Source organism: Carassius carassius, chromosome 7 (assembly GCF_963082965.1).
Source record: "Carassius carassius chromosome 7, fCarCar2.1, whole genome shotgun sequence".
NCBI lineage: Eukaryota > Metazoa > Chordata > Actinopteri > Cypriniformes > Cyprinidae > Carassius > Carassius carassius.
This window is the reverse complement of record NC_081761.1, coordinates 31168650-31189326: the sequence shown is the minus strand read 5'-3', so window position 1 is coordinate 31189326 and position 20677 is coordinate 31168650. Positions and strand designations below refer to the sequence as shown.

The following is a 20677-nucleotide window of genomic DNA, read 5'->3' as shown; positions in this document are numbered from 1 at the left end:
TTTTTGATCAAATAATAGACCCCAAACGTTTGAGCCCTGGAAGTTTCAGAGCTGTCCCAGCCCAAATAAATTTGGGAATTTATGTCCCTTTATTTGATTCAGTGCATGCGTTGATGTGTTTGAGTTCCAAAATTGCATCCACTTTAACAGTAGCAAAATTCTCACTTTTTGTGCTGGGTGATCAGTATATCTCAGCTCTGCTCTTTTCATTACTGCAGGTTACAATAGAGACAAATCGTTTCTGGAGATGGTGGTCGACATTGTTCAAGAGCTGAAGAGAGCCAATCCTAACCTTGTATACGGTGAGTGTTTTTCAGCCTCTTTCATCCTATCTTAACATAAAAGTTGTAACCTATAGATTTTCTACATTATGAATGGTTTTTACAAGCATGTTTACTGTTAACAAGTTTGGGGTCATTTTTTATTCTTTTAGTCTTTTATTCAGCCAGGATGCGTTATGTTGAACAAAAGTGACAGCAAAGACATTTACAATGTTACAAAAATGTATAATTTCTATTTCAATTTAATGCTGGTATTTTGAACGTTACCGTTGATCAAAGAATCAGAACGAAAATGAAGCAGCACAACTGTTTTCAGCATTGATAATGGGAAATGTTTCTTAAGCATCAAGTCAGTATATTAGATTGATTTCTGAAGGATCATGTGACACTGAAGACTGGAGTAATGATGCTGGAAATACAGCTTTGACATCACAGGAATAAAAAATATATTCGAATAGATATTTAAAATTGTTAGATTTCTTGATATTGCTGTTTTCTTTGATCAGATAAATGCAGCCTTTGCGAGCATAAGAGACTTCTTTTAAAAACATTAAAAACTTTGTCTTCGTGATTCCAAACTTTTGAACGCTAGTGTACATTAATCTTGTACATTAAAGTATAACTTGTTTTACCGTTTCTCTCAGTTTGTGACCCTGTCTTGGGTGACCATGGTTCAATGGTAAGTGTACTTGTGTGCTTTTGTTTTATCTTCTGTCCCATTCTGTTCATTATACAGGAACCAGAATTTGGAAATGTGACTTTTATTTCTCATAGTACTCTTTACCTCTCGCAGTATGTTCCTCAGAATCTCCATCCGGTGTACAAGAATAAAGTGGTGCCTGTGGCCGATATCATCACGCCCAACCAGTTTGAGGCCGAGTGAGTAGAAAACAGCTTTGTGTGTGTTATTTAGTGATTGGATGTTTGTGTAGTGCAAATGTCAAACCTCTAGCCCCTCACCTGCTTCAGTAAGATTGCTGACAGAAGACTGATTGTAGTTCCCTCTGGTGGTCAGCTGTGGATTTACCCATGAATAAAGCAGCTGCTCACATCACACTGTTGTGCCAGCAACGCTTCTCAGTCCATGTTCTTTGTTCCAGGTTGTTGACAGGGAAGAATATCAGCACGGAGAAAGATGCTGTTGAGGTGAGTTCAAATACATACATGAGAAATCATGGCCCTCATAATAGCCTTAAAAATGGGAAGCAGACATAAACATCAATATAAATTATATGCACTAGCTGCAAATGATACATTTCCAATTTTTATTAATATTATTATTTAAAAAGTCATTTTATTTTTAGTATTACCTTATTATATATTTTATTATACTATATATTATTATTATTATTAATGTTATTATTATCTAATATTAAATTAGTAATAAAATAATTTTTTTAATATTTCAAATGATTACTATTATTATCATTAATAATAAATGTTATTATCAATAGAGTAATAAAAATAAACAGTTATTATAAATAGTAGTTGTATTATTATTATTAAGTAATAAATAATGTTTTTATTAGTATTGGAATATAAATGATTATTGTCTTAATTGTTATTTTATTATATATTGTTTATTACTGTATCATCATTATTATATAATATTAAATTATTATAGTTTAGATTCAAGATGAATGGGGTGCTCAATCCATTTTAAGTGTGATTTGGGTGCTCTTCAGTCCAAGGTAGAACATCTTAAGAGGCAGTGTAGAGAAAAGAAATCTCTGATAGCCGAGGCACTCCATAATTAAAATGTATTTATTGACATGTCCTAAATGGACAACTTTAAAATGCCCACGCGTAGCGGCATGGGGCCTTCTTCAGGGCATAGTGAAGCAGATAAAAAACTGATCTTATAATGACAAAGACACACAGGTAGAAGCAAACACACAGGTGCTGACAATCAGTATTGAAGGTCTGCAGGTAATTACTAGGACACGCCTCTCACACGGTTCTCAGCACTAAAGCTATTAGTCACAATAATAAACAGAAACACAGGCAACAGATAGCATGCATATACATTCATGCATACATTGCTAGGGCATGCCTCTCACATGGTTCTCAACACTGAAGCTGTTGGTCACAATAATAAACAAAGAAGCAACAGATAGCATGCATATACATTCATGCATATATTACTAGGGCACGCCTCTCACATGGTTCTCAACACTGAAGCTGTTGGTCACAATAATAAACAAAGAAGCAACAGATAGCATGCATATACATTCATGCATATATTACTAGGGCACGCCTCTCACATGGTTCTCAACACTGAAGCTGTTGGTCACAATAATAAACAAAGAAGCAACAGATAGCATGCATATACATTCATGCATATATTACTAGGGCACGCCTCTTACATGATTCTCAACACTGAAGCTGTTGGTCACAATAATAAACAAAGAAGCAACAGATAGCATGCATATACATTCATGCATATATTACTAGGGCACGCCTCTTACATGATTCTCAACACCGAAGCTGCTGGTCACAATAATAAACAGAAGCAACAGATAGCATGCATATACATTCATTCATATATTACTAGATCACGCCTCTCACATGATTCTCAGCAATAAAGCTGTTGGTCACAATGTAAGCAAAAACACAAGCAACAGGTAGCATGCATATATTCATGCATACACATGCATACACATTCATGCATACAAATGTATACACATATACATTTACAATATATATGAAAAGAGTAGTCACAGTAAAGAACAATATTACAAAATCACAGAAAAGGTCTATAATCTATCTCCTCATTTAATCCTGGATAGTCCATTGCTTTGAAACTCCATATCCAAAAGGTTTCACGTCGCAATAACTGTTTTAAAATATCACCTCCACGTATTGATTATTTAATAATTTCAATGCCCTGAATTCTCAAAGATGAAGGGTCACTATAGTATATATGGGTCAATATGGTATAATTAAATTATTATTGTCAAAAATTGTATTATCTTATATATACATATATTATCTACTATATTATTATAATATAATATATATTAATGTAAATAATAATAATAATTATAATTGTTATTGTTATTATTATTGATAATAAGGAATATAAGAACAATAAAAATATTTTTGTATATATTTTTTATAATAGAAAATAAATTAAAATCTTAATATTATCTAATAATCTACTAAAAGATAATTAATAGTAGTAGTAGTTTAAAATCATACTTCTTTTTATTATTTTATCTACTAACATTATTGTTATTGTAATGTGAATATCATTTTTATTATTGTTATAATTGCACCCTTTTTTGTGAACCCCTTTGAAGACTGTTGTCTGTATTTTTTTGAAACTTTTGAAACAAGGCACATTGCTGTTCACATGTTACTTGCACCCAGTCGAGGTCTCAGACTGTGTGTGTGTGTGTGTTCAGGTGATGGACCTGCTGCATAAGATGGGTCCAGACACCGTGGTCATCACCAGCTCTGATCTGCCCGCTCGTCTCGGAGACAGATTCCTGGTGTCTTTTGGCAGTCAGCGCATTTGTAAGTGTGTGCGCTTCCTGTGCAGCTCAAAATTGCTTTGTCATGAATCTAAAAACTCGTCAACTACTGAACAGTGGAAGATAATATCACTGTGTGCAGATTTGACCAATGACAAAATTTGCAATCATAAGAGCTGTTTGAATGCATATGAGTTCAGATATTTTTATGTTAGTGTTTTTATATCTATGGGATTGTGTAGCCTGGTGGGTAAAGATTAGGGCTGGTACATGTATTGCCGCGTTTCTACCAAAATTAACCAGAACATTTGTACCAGGAACTTTTTTCTCCCCAGACCTGAAGCTTTCTGTGTTTCCACCGCGGTCTAAAGTACCAGGAAGATTAGGCAAATAGACAAGACACAATAACAGTAATATTTTGAAAATGATCCGAATAAATGGTGGTTGAACTCAACCAATGCTGCATGAACTCGACCAATCAGGATGTTTAGCGCCCCCTAAAGTTCCAGAACTTTGAAAAGTACCACCTCGCCAGCAGGGACTTTCTGAGGAGCATTTTTTTACCCAGAACTTTATTTAGATCCTGGTTCCTGCGGTGGAAACACACCGAGTACCAGCCCAAAGTCCCTAGTTCCTGGGTAAAGTTCCTGCGGTGGAAACGCGGCTTATGATAAGTTCTTGTAAAGAGAATGATGAATAAAATAAGCACGTTTGTGCAGTGATGCCTGACGGTACAAGGAAGACCCAGCGGATCCGAATAGAGGTGCCGAAGGTGGATGCGGTGTTTGTGGGGACCGGGGATCTGTTTGCTGCTATGCTGTTGGCCTGGACTCACCATTACCCAACAGACCTGAAGGTAACAGCATATATTAAATCATTGTGCCAGAAACACATCCCAGTGATCATGCAGCGTAGTAAGAAAATGCTGATCAAGTCTCTTTCTCCCTGTTATTCTGTTCTTCGCAGACGGCTTGTGAGAAGACCTTCTCTGTTATGCACCATGTCATTCGGAGGACTATATCTTATGCCCATGGTAAAACAACAGCCAAAAGATGTGTATTTGATATGCATGTTGTAGGGTTGTCAATACAATTTCAAAAACTAATATAATACTAAACATACTTTTATTTAAAAGATTAAACAATATAAACTTAAAAAAAGAAAAAATGTGGCATGAGGTCTGCAAACACTGTCATTAAAAATTCTGTCCTCATTTGGCTCAAGTTGATCTTCTGTTGAACATAAAAGAAGATATTTTAAAGAATGTGGGCAACCAATCCATCAGCTGTTTGGTTACCCACTTCCTTTAAAATACCTTCTTTTATGTTCAACAGAAGAAAGAAGGTGAGGAAATACTGACAGAAAATTCATTTTTGGGTGAACTATGCTTTTCAGTAAACTTTTTTTTTTCCAAGTAATATTTTGAGTCAAAAATAAAACTAAGAACAATAATAATAATGTTTTTCAGGTATCTTGCATCAGTATGAAGTAACAAAATCCATTAAACATTCAAAAATTAGCGAGAAATGACTTATTATATTATATTTTATAAATTATTAGATTAAATTGTTTTTACTAATTAAAATGATAAAATCTCAATCATAGAATATTTGTTCACTTACATTGGTTTACAGTTATGGCCATTGTAAAGACTAAAAATACAAAAAAGGTGTGCACATCCCAAACATCCAAATAGGACGCAGGTGCAAGACTGAATGATATAGACAGCAACATTTCAACCTTCAGGTCTTCATCAGGCACGTGATCAGTGCCTGATGAAGACCTGAAGGTCGAAATGTTGCTTGATTAAATTCCTCTGGAGCAGTAGTTTTCAGTGTGCAGACTTCACTTCTTTATTTTTCATTCTAAAGACTAAGCATGTAATTCATGCATCACTATCACTGTTTATGTATAAACGCTATTGTTCAAAAATGTGGGGTCAGTAAGATTTTTATTTGTTTTCACAAAAATATTAAGCACTATTTTCAGCATTGAACACTCACAAGTTTCTTAAGCAGTAAATAATCATATTATCATGATTTCTGAAAGATAATGTGACACTGAAGCCCGAGTAATGATGCTGCAAATTCAGTTTAGCATCACAGGAATAAATTACATTAAAAAAAAAATAGAAAAATAGAAAACAGTCATTTTAAGTTGTAATAATATTTCACAATGTTACATATTTTACTGTATTTCTGATAAAATTAATGCATGTTTTGGCGTGAATACTTTCAAAACATTAAAAGATCTTACCGACCCCAAACTTTAAAGTTTTACCTAATCTCATGTTAATCTTGAGTACCTATGGAGTAGTACTGCATCCTTCATATATCCAAAAAGTCTTTCGTTTTATCATATTTATAAAAGAAAAATACAGCTTTCCGATTCTCTCCGGAAAAAGCCGAGCTCCTGGAGGCGTCCGTGGGCGGAGCTACAATACTGATATTCTGTGTTGTTTCCATTAACCAGTGTTGCCACAGTTACTTTGAAAAAGTAACTTAGTTACTTTACAGATTACTTGATTTTAAAAGTAACTAAGTTACTTTATTAGTTACATTCAGCAGCTGCCGACAACATAAAAATGACTACCGGTTTTGCCAACACTCACTTTATTGGAAGTGTATTTTTAACAGTAACATCAACAATCTATCTCCTGACAATTAAAGTTGAACTTAAAAACTATTTCCTGAAAAAATGCATGTTTTTACAAAAAATAAATGCAGTCTTTCTTGACTTAACATAAATACTTGTTTTAATAAAAAATAAAATAGTCTTTCTTGACTTCACTTAACATAAATACTTGTTTTAATAAAAAATAAAATAGTCTTTCTTGACTTCACTTAACATAAATAGTTGTTTTTAATATAAAATAAAGAAAAAGACTATCAAATTTCTTGACATCTTTTTAACATGTTTCATCAACATTGAACCTGTTATTCACAGCATTAGAGCAGCAATGAGTGGTTTTACAAAACAAAACAAGTGTATAACACCACATGTAAGCTTATATCATGTTTTTTTTTACTTTTGTTACTTTGGCCTAATCTTATGGTGTAATCCCATGTTATGAGTGAAACAATGGAGTGGGGCGAGTAAACCAGTGGTTGTACCTCATTAACAGAAGCTTCTCAAACCTTTTGTCAGAAAGTCTATTTCTTCTAGGAGTGAGCACCAAACCTCCCAGACTGAAAAGCCGCTCCACAGGAGCACTTGATGGGGTTGGAGTGTTATACTTCAAGAAAATGTTCTTTATGTTTGAAAACTGATGCAGAATCTGAAGGTCATATGCTGACCTCAGGTAGTCCATGACTTCATTTTCTGCAGAATAGGTCTCCTCTGGCTCTGCCTCAAAAGTGAAAAAGTCCATCTCACCTTGGCTGGCAGATGTGGTGGGCACACTAGCAGGGCTCTGTGCTGCAAGAGCAGTTGTACGGCGGCACTCTGCTGTCAGAAGCTCTTTTACTCGCTCTCTCCTACCTGCATCTCTCAGCCATCTGAGTTTGAATTTTGGACAACTGACTGCTGCGAGAAGGGCATCTTTGTCGTCCAGCACACCGCCAAAACGAGTCTGGATAGCCTGAAAAATATAATTGATATGTTAATGCATACAAGGCCTACTATTTATTATGTCATTGAATTAATTACAAATCATGCCTAATGTGGGATCAATATTATGGATTTACTTTTGTTTTAGGTTACTTACTGACATTTGTATTTTTTATTTTATTTTATCTTCTTTTGCAATGATAATGTACATTCTGTTCCATGTTCATGACTAGTGTGATACGAGAAATTTTAACTAGTTTAAAAGAGGGGAACATACCTGCACTATGGCATCTGGAAGGCCTGCAGTCATACTGGATAGGGCATCTTTCACATCCAGGGTCTTCTGCATCAGAACTTCAAGTGTGGGCAGTAAAGTCCCATAAGGACAGTCACCTTGTAAAATATCAAGTGCTGCAGTCAGAGGCTTCATGGCGGTGCAGTACTCATGCAGAAACTGGTACTCTTTCTCTTTGAAGCACTTAATTCCCAGCTTGGTGCACAGAGTATTCAGCTCACACATGGGGATTTCTGCAACTCTCTTTACAGCATCAAAAAATGAATTCCACCTTGTGGATGTTGGTACCAGGAGCTTTCTTTTGCTGACTTCCTCCACTGTTTCTGATGCAAGGGTAGATCTACTTGATTTGGTCCAAAGAGCTGAGCATTTTGCTGTGCTGCTCCTATACACAGCCTTGCTCTCTGCATTGGAAGTTAAATATTTATCTACATCATTTGTGGAAATTAGGTTGATGGCGTGTGAAGCACACCTGTGGTGTGGGGGAAGAGACAGCTGGCATTCACTTTCATCTTCAGCTGAGAGGATTTCTGACATATCTAAAAAAGTGACATCATCATTTGTGGGGGTGGACTCTCCCTCCTCCGTCTCATCATCGGACTCTGTGACAGGCTGATAAACATTAAACGCCTTGACAAAGTTTGATCCATTATCAGTCAACGACTTTGTGTAGTAATCCATACGAAGAGTGAATGTTTTCGATTTCTGCACCAATAACATCATACGTGTGTCTGCCGCGAATTCTCCTACATGCCAATGCAGCCTTGTTGCGCTCTAATGTGGATCTACTGATCCAGTGGAGCGTTACTCCCATATAACTTCTGTTGTTAGCAGTCCAAATATCCGCGGTTGTTGACACAAAGTCGACCTCATTCAGCGCGGCCTTCAGATTTCTCTCCATCACTGCATACTCCTCCTCCATGTAAGAAGAAAAAGCTGTTCTGTGAGGCAGCGCGGCATTGGCAGTAATAGGGATCTTGTTTATTATGGCACGAAACGAGGGCGAGTCAACCGTATTTAATGGCAGCATTTCCTCCACAACAAACTGCCCGACTAACTTCTTCAACTCTCCCCCACTTACGGGTTTTGCACCGAAGTCCAGCTTTTGTTGTTTGGGTGGTCGGGGACCTCCTGCGCTCTGCTTCGCATCACCTGGTGTGACTTGCTCTATAAGTTTGACGGTGCAGTGCTGCGACTCCAAATGTTTTTTCAAATTCGACATAGTGTTTCTGTAGCTAGATAGCACTTTGTCGCCGCCAGCACAGAGTGTACAACGGACCTTAATGTTGTCATCTTTAGCTGACACAAACTCAAAATAGTGACTGTATTTCCATCTAGAAAATGCGCATCTCTCGCCACCCTCCATTGTTTACGTTTGTGTCGCTGCGTGATACCTACACGTGACGTGAACCTCATGCATGCTGAAAACGTGACTTGTCGCATACGTGACTTCACTCCCCGAGATGCAAGAAGATATATATTTTTATTAAGGAAAATGACAAAAATAGTAACGCACACTGCTTGGTTAAGTAACTTTAATCTGATTACTGGTTTGGAAATAGTAACGCGTTAGATTACTCGTTACTGAAAAAGTGGTCAGATTAGAGTAACGCGTTACTATGTAACGCGTTACTGGCATCACTGCCATTAACATATATTCACTTATGTGCTGATTTCCATCAAAAGACAGAAATCTGATGCAGTTGTACTTACATGAATGGGGTCTTTTATCACAGGGACTGCTCCATGTTTTAATAGCAAACGATGTGCAAATCCAGCGTCGACTTGGGCTTTGTTTATAAAACATTCGTCACTCAAATGACCAGAACACACACACGCACTCGATACACTCCGTCACTGCCCCGGAAAAACAAACTGCATCCACTGTTCACGTAACGCTGGGTTCTTGGGGAAGCTGAACACGGTAAACTTTCCCTCACATCCAAAAACAAATTTATTTGGAGACATTCTCGAACAAATCCTATGGATCGCTGCCGACGATCTCCCGAGGAAGCGCGTTGATGTGCGTGGTCTCGCTCTCCTCTGGTCAATGTGTGCGTGGGCGCGCTTTTCCGGGAGAAATGCTCATATAATTCTCGTCTACGGCATTAAATCCACAATCGAAAAAAAACAGCCGAAACTTGTACCAACCTGGAAGTAAGATTTTCAGCACAGAAATGCTTTGTCATTCATCCATATTATTTTTTAAAACTTTGGCCATGTTTAGAATGAGAATCCATCTCTTTAACACTGTGAAAAACTGAATACACGAAACACCATTGTAGCCCCCCTTTAAGCAGTAGTGTAATTGAATGATCACGGAGTCATCCCTCTCTTGTGTGTTTTCAGAGATTGCAGGTCCTGGCAGAAGACCCAGCCCGGCCCAGCTGGAGTTACGGATGATCCAGAGTAAAGCTGACATAGAGGATCCAGCCGTAGTCATGGAGGCCACTGTTATATAGAGCCACCACATCTCATCCACACATCTCACCCTCCGCTCACAACTGCACAATGTATAGATGTTGTACATTTTGATATGTAATGTGACATTGCCTTAGAATCTCAGCCAGAGCACAACAGTTCCATTTCAAGAGATTCAACAGGGTACAGCCAAACAAGTGAGAGGAAGAGAGCCATTGCGCTCAGAGAGAGAGAGTAACCAATAGGAGAGTGGGAGAGTTGATCAGCCTCTCATTTTCTCGATTTTGTGCATCTTCACCATCTCTGTCTCTCTCTTTCTCTCAAAGCTGCTCAAGAACTCCGGTTCGTCCTGCACATAAAGCCCCAGTCACTGACATTTCCAGACCAGGTCAGTTATGGAACTAAACTGCCATTGATCTTGTGAGGAACAAAATGTAAAAACAAACAAAAAAATTAAATGAATATAGGTGTGATGCTTTCTATGCTCTATGATTTTGAGTCAGAGCAGTTCAGCAACAAACACAGAAAACAAAACCTAGATGGCTGAGTCTCACAAAAACTGTCAAGAAATGCCCGAGTCATATTTCGTCCTGAATCAAAAGATCAAAATAAGATTTTTATTGCATAAAGGAAAAAGAAGGATATTATTAGGACCATTAAGATTTTGTGTATTAGGGTATTTTTTTATTACTGTATTCTTTTCCCCAGTTCTCTGTTGCTCTCTGCAATGGGAAAAATTATCAACTTTATATCTTTTTTTTTATTGTATATACATTTATAAAAGTATATTTAATTTTAATTATATATTAGTGCTGTCAGATCAATTAATTGCACATATACAAACTTTTATTTTGGATGCCCTATTATATATGTACAAACCCGATTCCAAAAAAGTTGGGACACTGTACAAATTGTGAGTAAAAAAAGGAATGGAATAATTTACAAATCTCATAAACTTACATTTTATTCACAATAGAATATAGATGACATATCAAATGTTCAAAGTGAGACATTTTGAAATGTCATGCCAATTATTGGCTCATTTTGGATTTCATGAGAGCTACACATTCCAAAAACGTTGGGACAGGTTGCAATAAGAGGCGGGAAAAATTAAATGTACATAAGGAACAGCTGGAGGACCAATTTGCAACTTTTTAAATAAAAAGAGCCTCTCAGAGTGGCAGTGTCTCTCAGAAGTCAAGATGGGCAGAGGATCACCAATTCCCCCAATGCTCCGGTGAAAAATAGTGTAGCAATATCAGAAAGGAGTTTCTCAGAGAAAATTTGCAAAGTGTTTGAAGTTATCATCATCTAAAGTGCACAATATCATCCAAAGATTCAGAGCATCTGGAATAATCTCTGTGCGTAAGGGTCAAGGCCGAAAAACCATACTGGATGCCTGTGATCTTCGGGCCCTTAGACTGCACTGCATCACATACAGTAATGCTACTGTAATGGAAATCACAACATGGGCTCAGGAATACCTCCAGAAAACATTGTCGGTGAACACAATCCACCGTGCCATTCACCGCTGCCGGCTAAAACTCTCTAGGTCCAAAAAGAAGCCATATCTAAACATGATCCAGAAGCGCAGGCGTTTTCTCTGGGCCAAGGCTCATTTAAAATGGACTGTGGCAAAGTGGAAAACTGTTCTGTGGTCAGACGAATCAAAATTTGAAGTTCTTTTTGGAAAACTGAGATGCCATGTCATCCGGACTAAAGGGGATAAGGACAACCCAAGTTGTTATCAGCGCTCAGTTCAGAAGCCTGCATCTCTGATGGTATGGGGTTGCATGAGTGTGTGTGGTATGGGCAGCTTACACATCTGGAAAGGCACCAAAAATGCTAAATGGTATATCCAAGTTCTAGAACAACATATGCTCCCATCCAGATGTCGTCTCTTTCAGGGAAGACCTTGCATTTTCCAACATGACAATGCCAGACCACATACTGCATCAATAACAACATCATGGCTGCGTAGAAGAAGGATGCAGTCCAGATCTTTCACCCATAGAAAATTTTGGTGCATCATAAAGAGGAAGATGCAATAAAGAAGACCTAAGACAGTTGAGCAACTAGAAGCCTGTATTAGACAAGAAAGGGACAACATTCCTATTCCTAAACTTGAGCAACTTGTCTCCTCAGTCCCCAGACGTTTGCAGACTGTAATAAAAAGAAGAGTGGATGCCACACAGTAGTAAACATGGCCCTGTCCCAACTTTTTTGAGATGTGTTGATGCCATGAGATTTAAAATCAACTTTTCCCTTAAAATTATACATTTTCTCAATTTAAACTTTTGATATGTGATCTGTGTTGTATTCTGAATAAAATATTTACATTTGAAACTTCCACATCATTGCATTCTGTTTTTATTCACAATTTGTACAGTGTCCCAAATTTTTGGAATCGGGTTTGTGTATCCTTTCCTTTATATTTACATATACATATATATATAATTTTTATTTTTTTGTCGCCATTTTTTTTCAGTGATAAAATGTGATTTTCTTCATTCAAAATAATTTTCTTTACGCAAAATCTAATTCTCTGTTTTTATCTTTAGATTTGGGAGTTTACTTTGGCTTTGACTTTTTTAGTTTGGGTGAGATTTACCCAGAAAGATTTGCTCTCTGTGGTTCTTGATAAGATACCTGTATCTGGAAAAGATATGTTGTAGCCAACTTCAAAAATGAACAAGTTGCTAAAAGTGTATTACAGACCCAAAGCACTCATTTGTGTGAGAGTCCAACTTGTGTCTAAAATGTGTTTTATTGTTTATTTTTTGGGACTACATATTATTGAAGAGATGCGCTGCTGTATTTTGTGACTTGTTGATGATTTTGGTGAGATAGACTGTAATCATTTTTGGCCTTGCTCACGTGTGTATGATTCTCGTTCCATTGATTTCACTTTGCATTGAGCATTTATAAATGCGGAAGTTCGAGCATTTCACTTCATGTTTGTTTGTCAGTGTAACTAACATTATCATCTCATTTGCTTTGAACTGATTGTATTTGCATTGATAATCTACTTGTTTTTACAAGCAGAAGAAACTTTAAAAGTAGTTTTAACTTTTTATTTGATGGTATTTTCATATCTTAAAAGGAAAAGACTTTAATGAAGTCTGAAGTACTGAGGGAACTTCTTAAAATGCCTTGATTAACAGTAGCAGTGTATGTGTGCTGTCTGGGACCTGCACCTGCTTCTCTCTCACCATGTCAGAGAACATGGTGCCTTCTGGTTACAAAGCTGTGGAAGATAATAAAAAGCAGTTGAGTTATATATTTCATCAAACTTGTTCTCCTTTGTTCAGTTCATAAGGAGATTGATTCAGGCAACGTCTGTTTATATACGCCATTCTCCATGACACTCCGCAGATAGATATGGATTTCTCAAGTATTATTTTTGACTTCTGTTTTACACTTAACTAATGCTCTTCACAAACACATTTCTTTTATCCATCGTTTCATCCTCTGATCATTCTGAGTGAATCTCACGAAAACATATCCATGTCACATTAAACCCCAAAATCAAAAGAAGAAATGAGAACGAACAAGAAAGACCAAAAAAAAAAAAAAAAAAGCATTTTGCTTGAAACAAAGCCTATTTTAGGCCCATTATCTTTTTTTATATTGTTTTTTGGTGCCAATTATGCACATTTTATTGTAATATGATAATTAGTTACATCTAAATCAGCATGAATTGTTAAAAAAAAAAAGTACAACAAAAGCAAGGTGTATAAGTATTTTATAAAATATTATAATTATTAATCATATTTTTGCATTACCAAAATGATATATTAATCGTCATGAAAATAGTTTTAGAATTTATAAACTGTAAAAAATAGTTACACTTAGACTGCATTAAGGCCTACAAGTGCGCAGAAAATCCAGTTATTCTTCACCTTAGTTAAGACTTTCATAACTCTGACTCTTAAAGTGAGTGTAACTTTTTATTTAATGTAATGATTGTAAAAATCAGCAGTTTATTAAAGAAAATGTTAATTATTTTGGGTTGAAATACAACCCGAATTCCGGAAAAGTTGGGACGTTTTTTAAATTTTAATAAAATGAAAACTAAAGGAATTTCAAATCACATGAGCCAATATTTTATTCACAATAGAACATAGATAACGTAGCAAATGTTTAAACTGAGAAATTTTACACTTTTATCCACTTAATTAGCTCATTTAAAATTTAATGCCTGCTACAGGTCTCAAAAAAGTTGGCACGGGGGCAACAAATGGCTAAAAAAGCAAGCAATTTTGAAAAGATTCAGCTGGGAGAACATCTAGTTAATTGATATCAGGTCTGTAACATGATTAGCTATAAAAGCTTTGTCTTAGAGAAGCAGAGTCTCTCAGAAGTAAAGATGGGCAGAGGCTCTCCAATCTGTGAAAGACTGCGTAAAAAAATTGTGGAAAACTTTAAAAACAATGTTCCTCAACGTCAAATTGCAAAGGCTTTGCAAATCTCATCATCTACAGTGCATAACATCATCAAAAGATTCAGAGAAACTGGAGAAATCTCTGTGCGTAAGGGACAAGGCCGGAGACCTTTATTGGATGCCCGTGGTCTTCGGGCTCTCAGACGACACTGCATCACTCATCGGCATGATTGTGTCAATGACATTACTAAATGGGCCCAGGAATACTTCCAGAAACCACTGTCGGTAAACACAATCCGCCGTGCCATCAGCAGATGCCAACTAAAGCTCTATCATGCAAAAAGGAAGTCATATGTGAACATGGTCCAGAAGCGCCGTCGTTTCCTGTGGGCCAAGGCTCATTTAAAATGGACTATTTCAAAGTGGAATAGTGTTTTATGGTCAGACGAGTCCAAATTTGACATTCTTGTTGGAAATCACGGACGCCGTGTCCTCCGGGCTAAAGAGGAGGGAGACCTTCCAGCATGTTATCAGCGTTCAGTTCAAAAGCCAGCATCTCTGATAGTATGGGGGTGCATAAGTGCATACGGTATGGGCAGCTTGCATGTTTTGGAAGGTTCTGTGAATGCTGAAAGGTATATAAAGGTTTCAGAGCAACATATGCTTCCCTCCAAACAACGTCTATTTCAGGGAAGGCCTTGTTTATTTCAGCAGGACAATGCAAAACCACATACTGCAGCTATAACAACAGCATGGCTTCGTCGTAGAAGAGTCCGGGTGCTAACCTGGCCTGCCTGCAGTCCAGATCTTTCACCTATAGAGAACATTTGGCGCATCATTAAACGAAAAATACGTCAAAGACGACCACGAACTCTTCAGCACCTGGAAATCTATATAAGGCAAGAATGGGACCAAATTCCAACAGCAAAACTCCAGCAACTCATAGCCTCAATGCCCAGACGTCTTCAAACTGTTTTGAAAAGAAAAGGAGATGCTACACCATGGTAAACATGCCCCGTCCCAACTATTTTGAGACCTGTAGCAGAAATCAAAATTGAAATGAGCTCATTTTGTGCATAAAATTGTAAACTTTCTCAGTTTAAACATTTGCTATGTTATCTATGTTCTATTGTGAATAAAATATTGGCTCATGTGATTTGAAAGTCTTTTAGTTTTCATTTTATTAAAACTTAAAAAACGTCCCAACTTTTCCGGAATTCGGGTTGTATGACCGAGGCATGTTCTTTCATGAGATTCACGCCTCTTCATCCACTTCTACATTTTCATCTTATTTTCTTTAGAAAAAAAAAAAGATGGCCATGTGCAGGACTAATCAGGGCTTGTGCTTCAGCTTTTCATTAGTTACCGAGCTGTTATCTAACTTCTTATGTGTACTTGTACATTACATATGTGTATGTGTGAATGACTAATGGATGGTTCTACTGTGAGTGTGTGAGTATTTGTGTTCTCTGAAGGAATATGAGGGTGTGAAGCGATAAATGGGGGAGGGAAGTAAAATAAGAAAAGCCAAGTCTAGCCTTTATGAATAAAGACAGTGAGCTGGTATACAGATGATCATGACATCACTGTCTCTGAATGAACTGTACTGGTACCATTTGCTTAATGTGCAGGTTTAGTTTAGGGCAAAATAGCTGCTTCTTCATGGAGATGCCTTGGTGAACCGTTAATCTTATGGTTAACAGCAAAATATGCATGTTAACTATATTTAAAACAGCAGTATGTAGGATTTCACCTTGAAATGAGTTTCAAAATAGGCCAAATTGTATTGTATACTGAATTTTACTAAGGTGAATGGCTTTGGTTTCTTTTAAACACTCAAACATCTGTTCTGGGAGTGTGTAAATTTGTGAGCGGGTATGAAATTCTTTATGGTAGCAACAAATGCACGTATATTTACGACGGTGAATTCTACTAACTTAACTGTAGGGGGCTCCAAAGTTAGAAAATAAACATAACTACATACAGTTGCTTTAAATATATCAACAACGTGCTATCACTGAAAGCACACTTGTGTTTACTTTTAATTAAACAAGAAGTGTGTCGTGATATAAGAAACCCTGTCAGAAAAAAGTAAAGGAAGATGTCTCTTCTCTGTTAGTCGGTCACCAAATATTATTTTTCGCAGTGATGTCTAGTGAATTCCATGAGGAAGTGTGGTCAAGAACATTTGGCATGAACTACATTTTTGTTTGTTCTGTATACATTATATTTGTTAAGTGTAAATCGGTCTGTGGAAATTATGTGCTGTCTATTGTAAGACTGTGGATCAAAGTTGACCAAATGATGCTGAGCTCCTTCTAGTGGATAGAGCTTCTATCATCTGAGAAAAAATATTCCACTATTTAGGCCATAAACGAAGCGATCTTTAGTATACTAGGTCCCTTAATGCCGTTCTTTTTTTAATCTGATGTCCTGACTCCATATGATGCGATTTAAACACTTGGACCTATTTGTCATAAATGTATATGTCGTCATCTGTAGTTCACAGAGTTTTGTATAACTAGCTGCCTTCCATTACAAGGCATTTAATGCCTTACAACATATACAAAAGCATTTCAGGCCTACTAGTGCTCAAAATATCCAGCTAGTCTCCACGTTAGTTGCGACTTCCATAACTCATGGATTGAGTAGGTTTTATATATTTCATTTTTGTTACATTTCATTTTCACATAGTAGACTGAGGTGTGAGTCGGGATAGTTTCTGAGGATGCAACATCTTTCAAAAACGATGGAATCTGACAGAAATTAGTCCATGTGTCTTGGTCTCTCAGTGTGAGTCGTTATTTTGTGTGTAAAATGAGTGTTTAAAACCACTGTGCTTGCTGTAATGTACTCTTGTCCACAACAGTACTGTTCAATAGAAGATTCTATGACAAGAGTACATGAGAAAAATACACTTGAAAATGCGTCCTTCTCACAGAACGCCAAATATGAATTCCAGTGACATCATAATGGGCATGTTGCCAGGGCAACAACTCGAGGCATCATTCTACTTCTCTGTAAATATGTCTCTCTTAACAGTTCTAATAGTGACATGTCAGTGCTTCACAATTCATTTTGATTCCCTCTCTGTTGACATGGTTGGTATCAGAAATAGTTTTGGTTTGTTTTGTGTTCTTTCTTTGGTTTTCTGTTCTGAATGGGGTCAGAAAAAAACAATAAAAAAAAAATGTTTGGTAAAGTTTTTAGTGCTTTGTTTTCATATTCGGAATATTTTATATATAACAGTAACAATAAAGATTGTAGTGTACAAATCCACATTTATAATGTATGTATGTTATAATGCAATAAATAAAAACAAAGTATTATATTAAATGTTGTATGTTTGTTTCTTAGGCTAAGAAAAACGAATGTTTTTTATCATTTTTAATGTCACTTATGTGTCAGGTTTAGGCTGCTCGGCTCGCTCAAAATTCTGTGTAAAGACAATGGAGCAAAAAAGCCATACTAAAATATTGGAGCTTTGACACTTCTTTGGTAGTTCAGCTTCAAACGTCAAAGGTGTCTTTGCATAGTCAAGCTAAGGCTGCTTTGTGCCAGCTCAAAACATAATACAGCTCTAAAGCCAGAAATCTTGCCTGCTCTGAGCCACCACCAATATGGTTTCTGCAACTCTAAACTTTGTCAAAGTCATGACAGTGTACATATTTAATTATTTAATCAATTAATCCTTATCTAGACTGATAATTTCACACCTAGCTATTAATATTTTTATAACATGATCCCTGTGCATTTGCATATTTAGTCTTTGTGCAGTAAATCTGGCCTACCTTTTTTTCGTCCATGGTATAAATGCAACTTCTGCACTATCTTTGAGGTAAACTTGATTTTAAAGAAGACTAACTGATAGTCAAAAAAATGTAAGTCTGTTTAATTCTCCAGATTGACTTTATTGACGAGGTCAGCGTCTCACAGCAGCCTGAGAGCGGTGGAACTACAAAACGCCATTGTTTCCCGTCGAAGAGGGACAGGAAGTCCTACGACTAGATGCAATGTGTTGTGCGTGGATGGATAACGACACATCTGAGCAGCAACCCAGAGGCTTAGGTACCAGTTTCCGACAGCACTGTCATATTGCATCGCATTAAGCGGAAAAGCACGAATCCTCCACGCAGATCCACTGATGACATTTAAGCAGGTAACGTTAATACACGCGCATACAACGTGCCGCCGCGCGCTCTAGACGATGACTGTACTCTTAACCCGATTATTATTAATAATGCTGTTATTAACGTTGACAAGCGGTAACATGCGTTCATTGCATAACCCTGTGTTTTCTCCGTATATTTTATTATTTTGCATTTGTACTGAATGAATTTTTGGTGCTGTGCACGCGCTCGAGGTTTTCCCTGTACTGCAGGGGCCGGTTTATAGACAGCGTGTTTAGGGCACTTCACAAAGCCCACTGCTTAGTAACCAATGCAAGGCAGTTTGACAGCGCACGGAGCACCTGTTTAAGATAGGTATTTTCCTCCATTTGCATGAGCTGATATACATCGTGTTCACTCAGCAGTCGTTTGCATATGGCTTTAGCACCGCTGAAGATGAGTGGTGTTTATGACTCGGTTACCGTGTGTCAGTCTCGACCCGCGTGCACGTCATTGTCGTGCGATTATCGGGGTTACTAGAGTTCAGATGCAGCGCTGGGCTCTTGTCTTCACTGTAGTTGATGAGTGGGTTTTACTTATGCACTATAATTGACATTAGTCATGTTTTTATATAATTCCAGCTCATATGTGTTACCGCATTTGGGTCTTTAACATGTACAATTTTTCCTACTATAGTGCTTATTTACATTTTCTGACTTTTTTGAAAGGCTGTTATTATTTTAATTCAGAATAACAGGTTACATTTACAGTAGGCTACCTGGAATTCTGCGACGTTCCGTTAAATGTTTCCAAGCTTGATTTATGGTACTGATTACTAAAACGCTCTTCCAAATTCAGACACTGTCATGTCATGCAGCCTTTATTTTTTTGCCACAGGCTACTGCAGGAATATTAAGAGTAGTATGCTATTCCATCCATATTCAGCCAGTGTATTTGAATTTACAGCAAAACTAGAGTTGTCTTTCTTCTATCTAATTTCTTTTTAGTCAATCAAAAACAAAGAGCGCTACCAGTGTAATCTGATTCATTCCAAACAAATAAAGGTGCGACCACATATCTGCAAAATCTTGCAGACAGATCGGGTCCATTTTCTATTGCAGATAGTGGAGTGATGTATGGAGCACAGGTCATATTTTTAAGCCAAGAAGTTTTCTGTTTGTCCACATGGCAATATTTTTTTTTTTGACAAACTTGAACATGTTGCGTGGATTCTTATTGAAAAGAGTGGATTTCACTTATTAACCGTTGTTCAGTGATTCTTCATATGACTGTACCTTGAGTATTATTCTGCTTATACTACACAACTTTCAAAGTCATTGGGTAGCTGTTTTTTGTTTTTCACACTGCAAACATTTGTCACTTCCGTTCAAAACACATTTCACATTACAGGACTTAGATCGCAGACAGATCTGCAAAGTTAACAAGCTAAATATCTTTCGAACTGCTGCGACGCATTGAACTTATCCCAGATAATTTCTATGACAATTCAAACATCGCAGTTGTCACTCAGAAGGATGAGCGCTGATTTACTTCTGATTTTAGGCTTTTGTCAGTGATCTTCATTAACTGTTAGTGAACAGGAAACCAGGGCTATAATCATGTAGTAATGTATGAACAGCATTATGAACTGGCTTGGTTTTAGTGTATCAAAAGCACATATGAGTTCACTGAATTGCACATCAAGACATTCATTAGGTCTGATTCAAACTCACTTCATGAATTTGGATCTACATTAATGAATGAATAAAATTGTAGGCCTGCCTCTTTTTTTGTATTTTAATTTCAATATATTGTTTTGGCCAGTCAATTAATGGGTTGCAAAAGCAACAGAAAATTGTTTCATTGCTTTGAACTTTGTTTTATTAAGTGCCATTCTTCTATACTTTGGTCTTAATCCAAACCTGTCATTCTTTGCCAGCCATATGGCACATGCACAATATTTTGTAATCCTCCTTCATTAGAGCAATAATGGATTGGCTCAGAATAAAATATGTTATTGAATCAGTTATTTTGACCAGGTTTATTTAGAAAAAGCATGTAAATAAGGTTTATTATAAATGTGTAGTTCTTTTCAAACTTTTGTACTTTTTGTTGTGCCGGAGTAATGTATAATTGTATGCCATTGGGAGGATTTTTAAATA

General features: G+C 36.8%; 1 protein-coding gene across 2 annotated transcripts in view; it reads left to right on the top strand.

Moving 5' to 3' along the window:
• Nucleotides 1-20677, top strand: part of LOC132143929 (pyridoxal kinase-like) — a 47851-nt gene that overhangs the window by 13188 nt on the left and 13986 nt on the right. The window contains exons 4-12 of one of the 2 annotated variants that reach the window (XR_009434299.1): nucleotides 219-302; nucleotides 926-960; nucleotides 1075-1160; nucleotides 1382-1427; nucleotides 3689-3800; nucleotides 4477-4613; nucleotides 4724-4790; nucleotides 9951-10410; nucleotides 18310-18565. Coding sequence is in view for 1 of the 2 variants with exons in the window: in XM_059554576.1 (XP_059410559.1) it covers nucleotides 219-302; nucleotides 926-960; nucleotides 1075-1160; nucleotides 1382-1427; nucleotides 3689-3800; nucleotides 4477-4613; nucleotides 4724-4790; nucleotides 9951-10063 (680 nt within the window). In the remaining variant the exon portion in view is untranslated. Of the gene's footprint in view, nucleotides 1-218; nucleotides 303-925; nucleotides 961-1074; nucleotides 1161-1381; nucleotides 1428-3688; nucleotides 3801-4476; nucleotides 4614-4723; nucleotides 4791-9950; nucleotides 10912-18309; nucleotides 18566-20677 lie in introns of those variants that run through there. The other variant, XM_059554576.1, reaches the window with a different exon arrangement.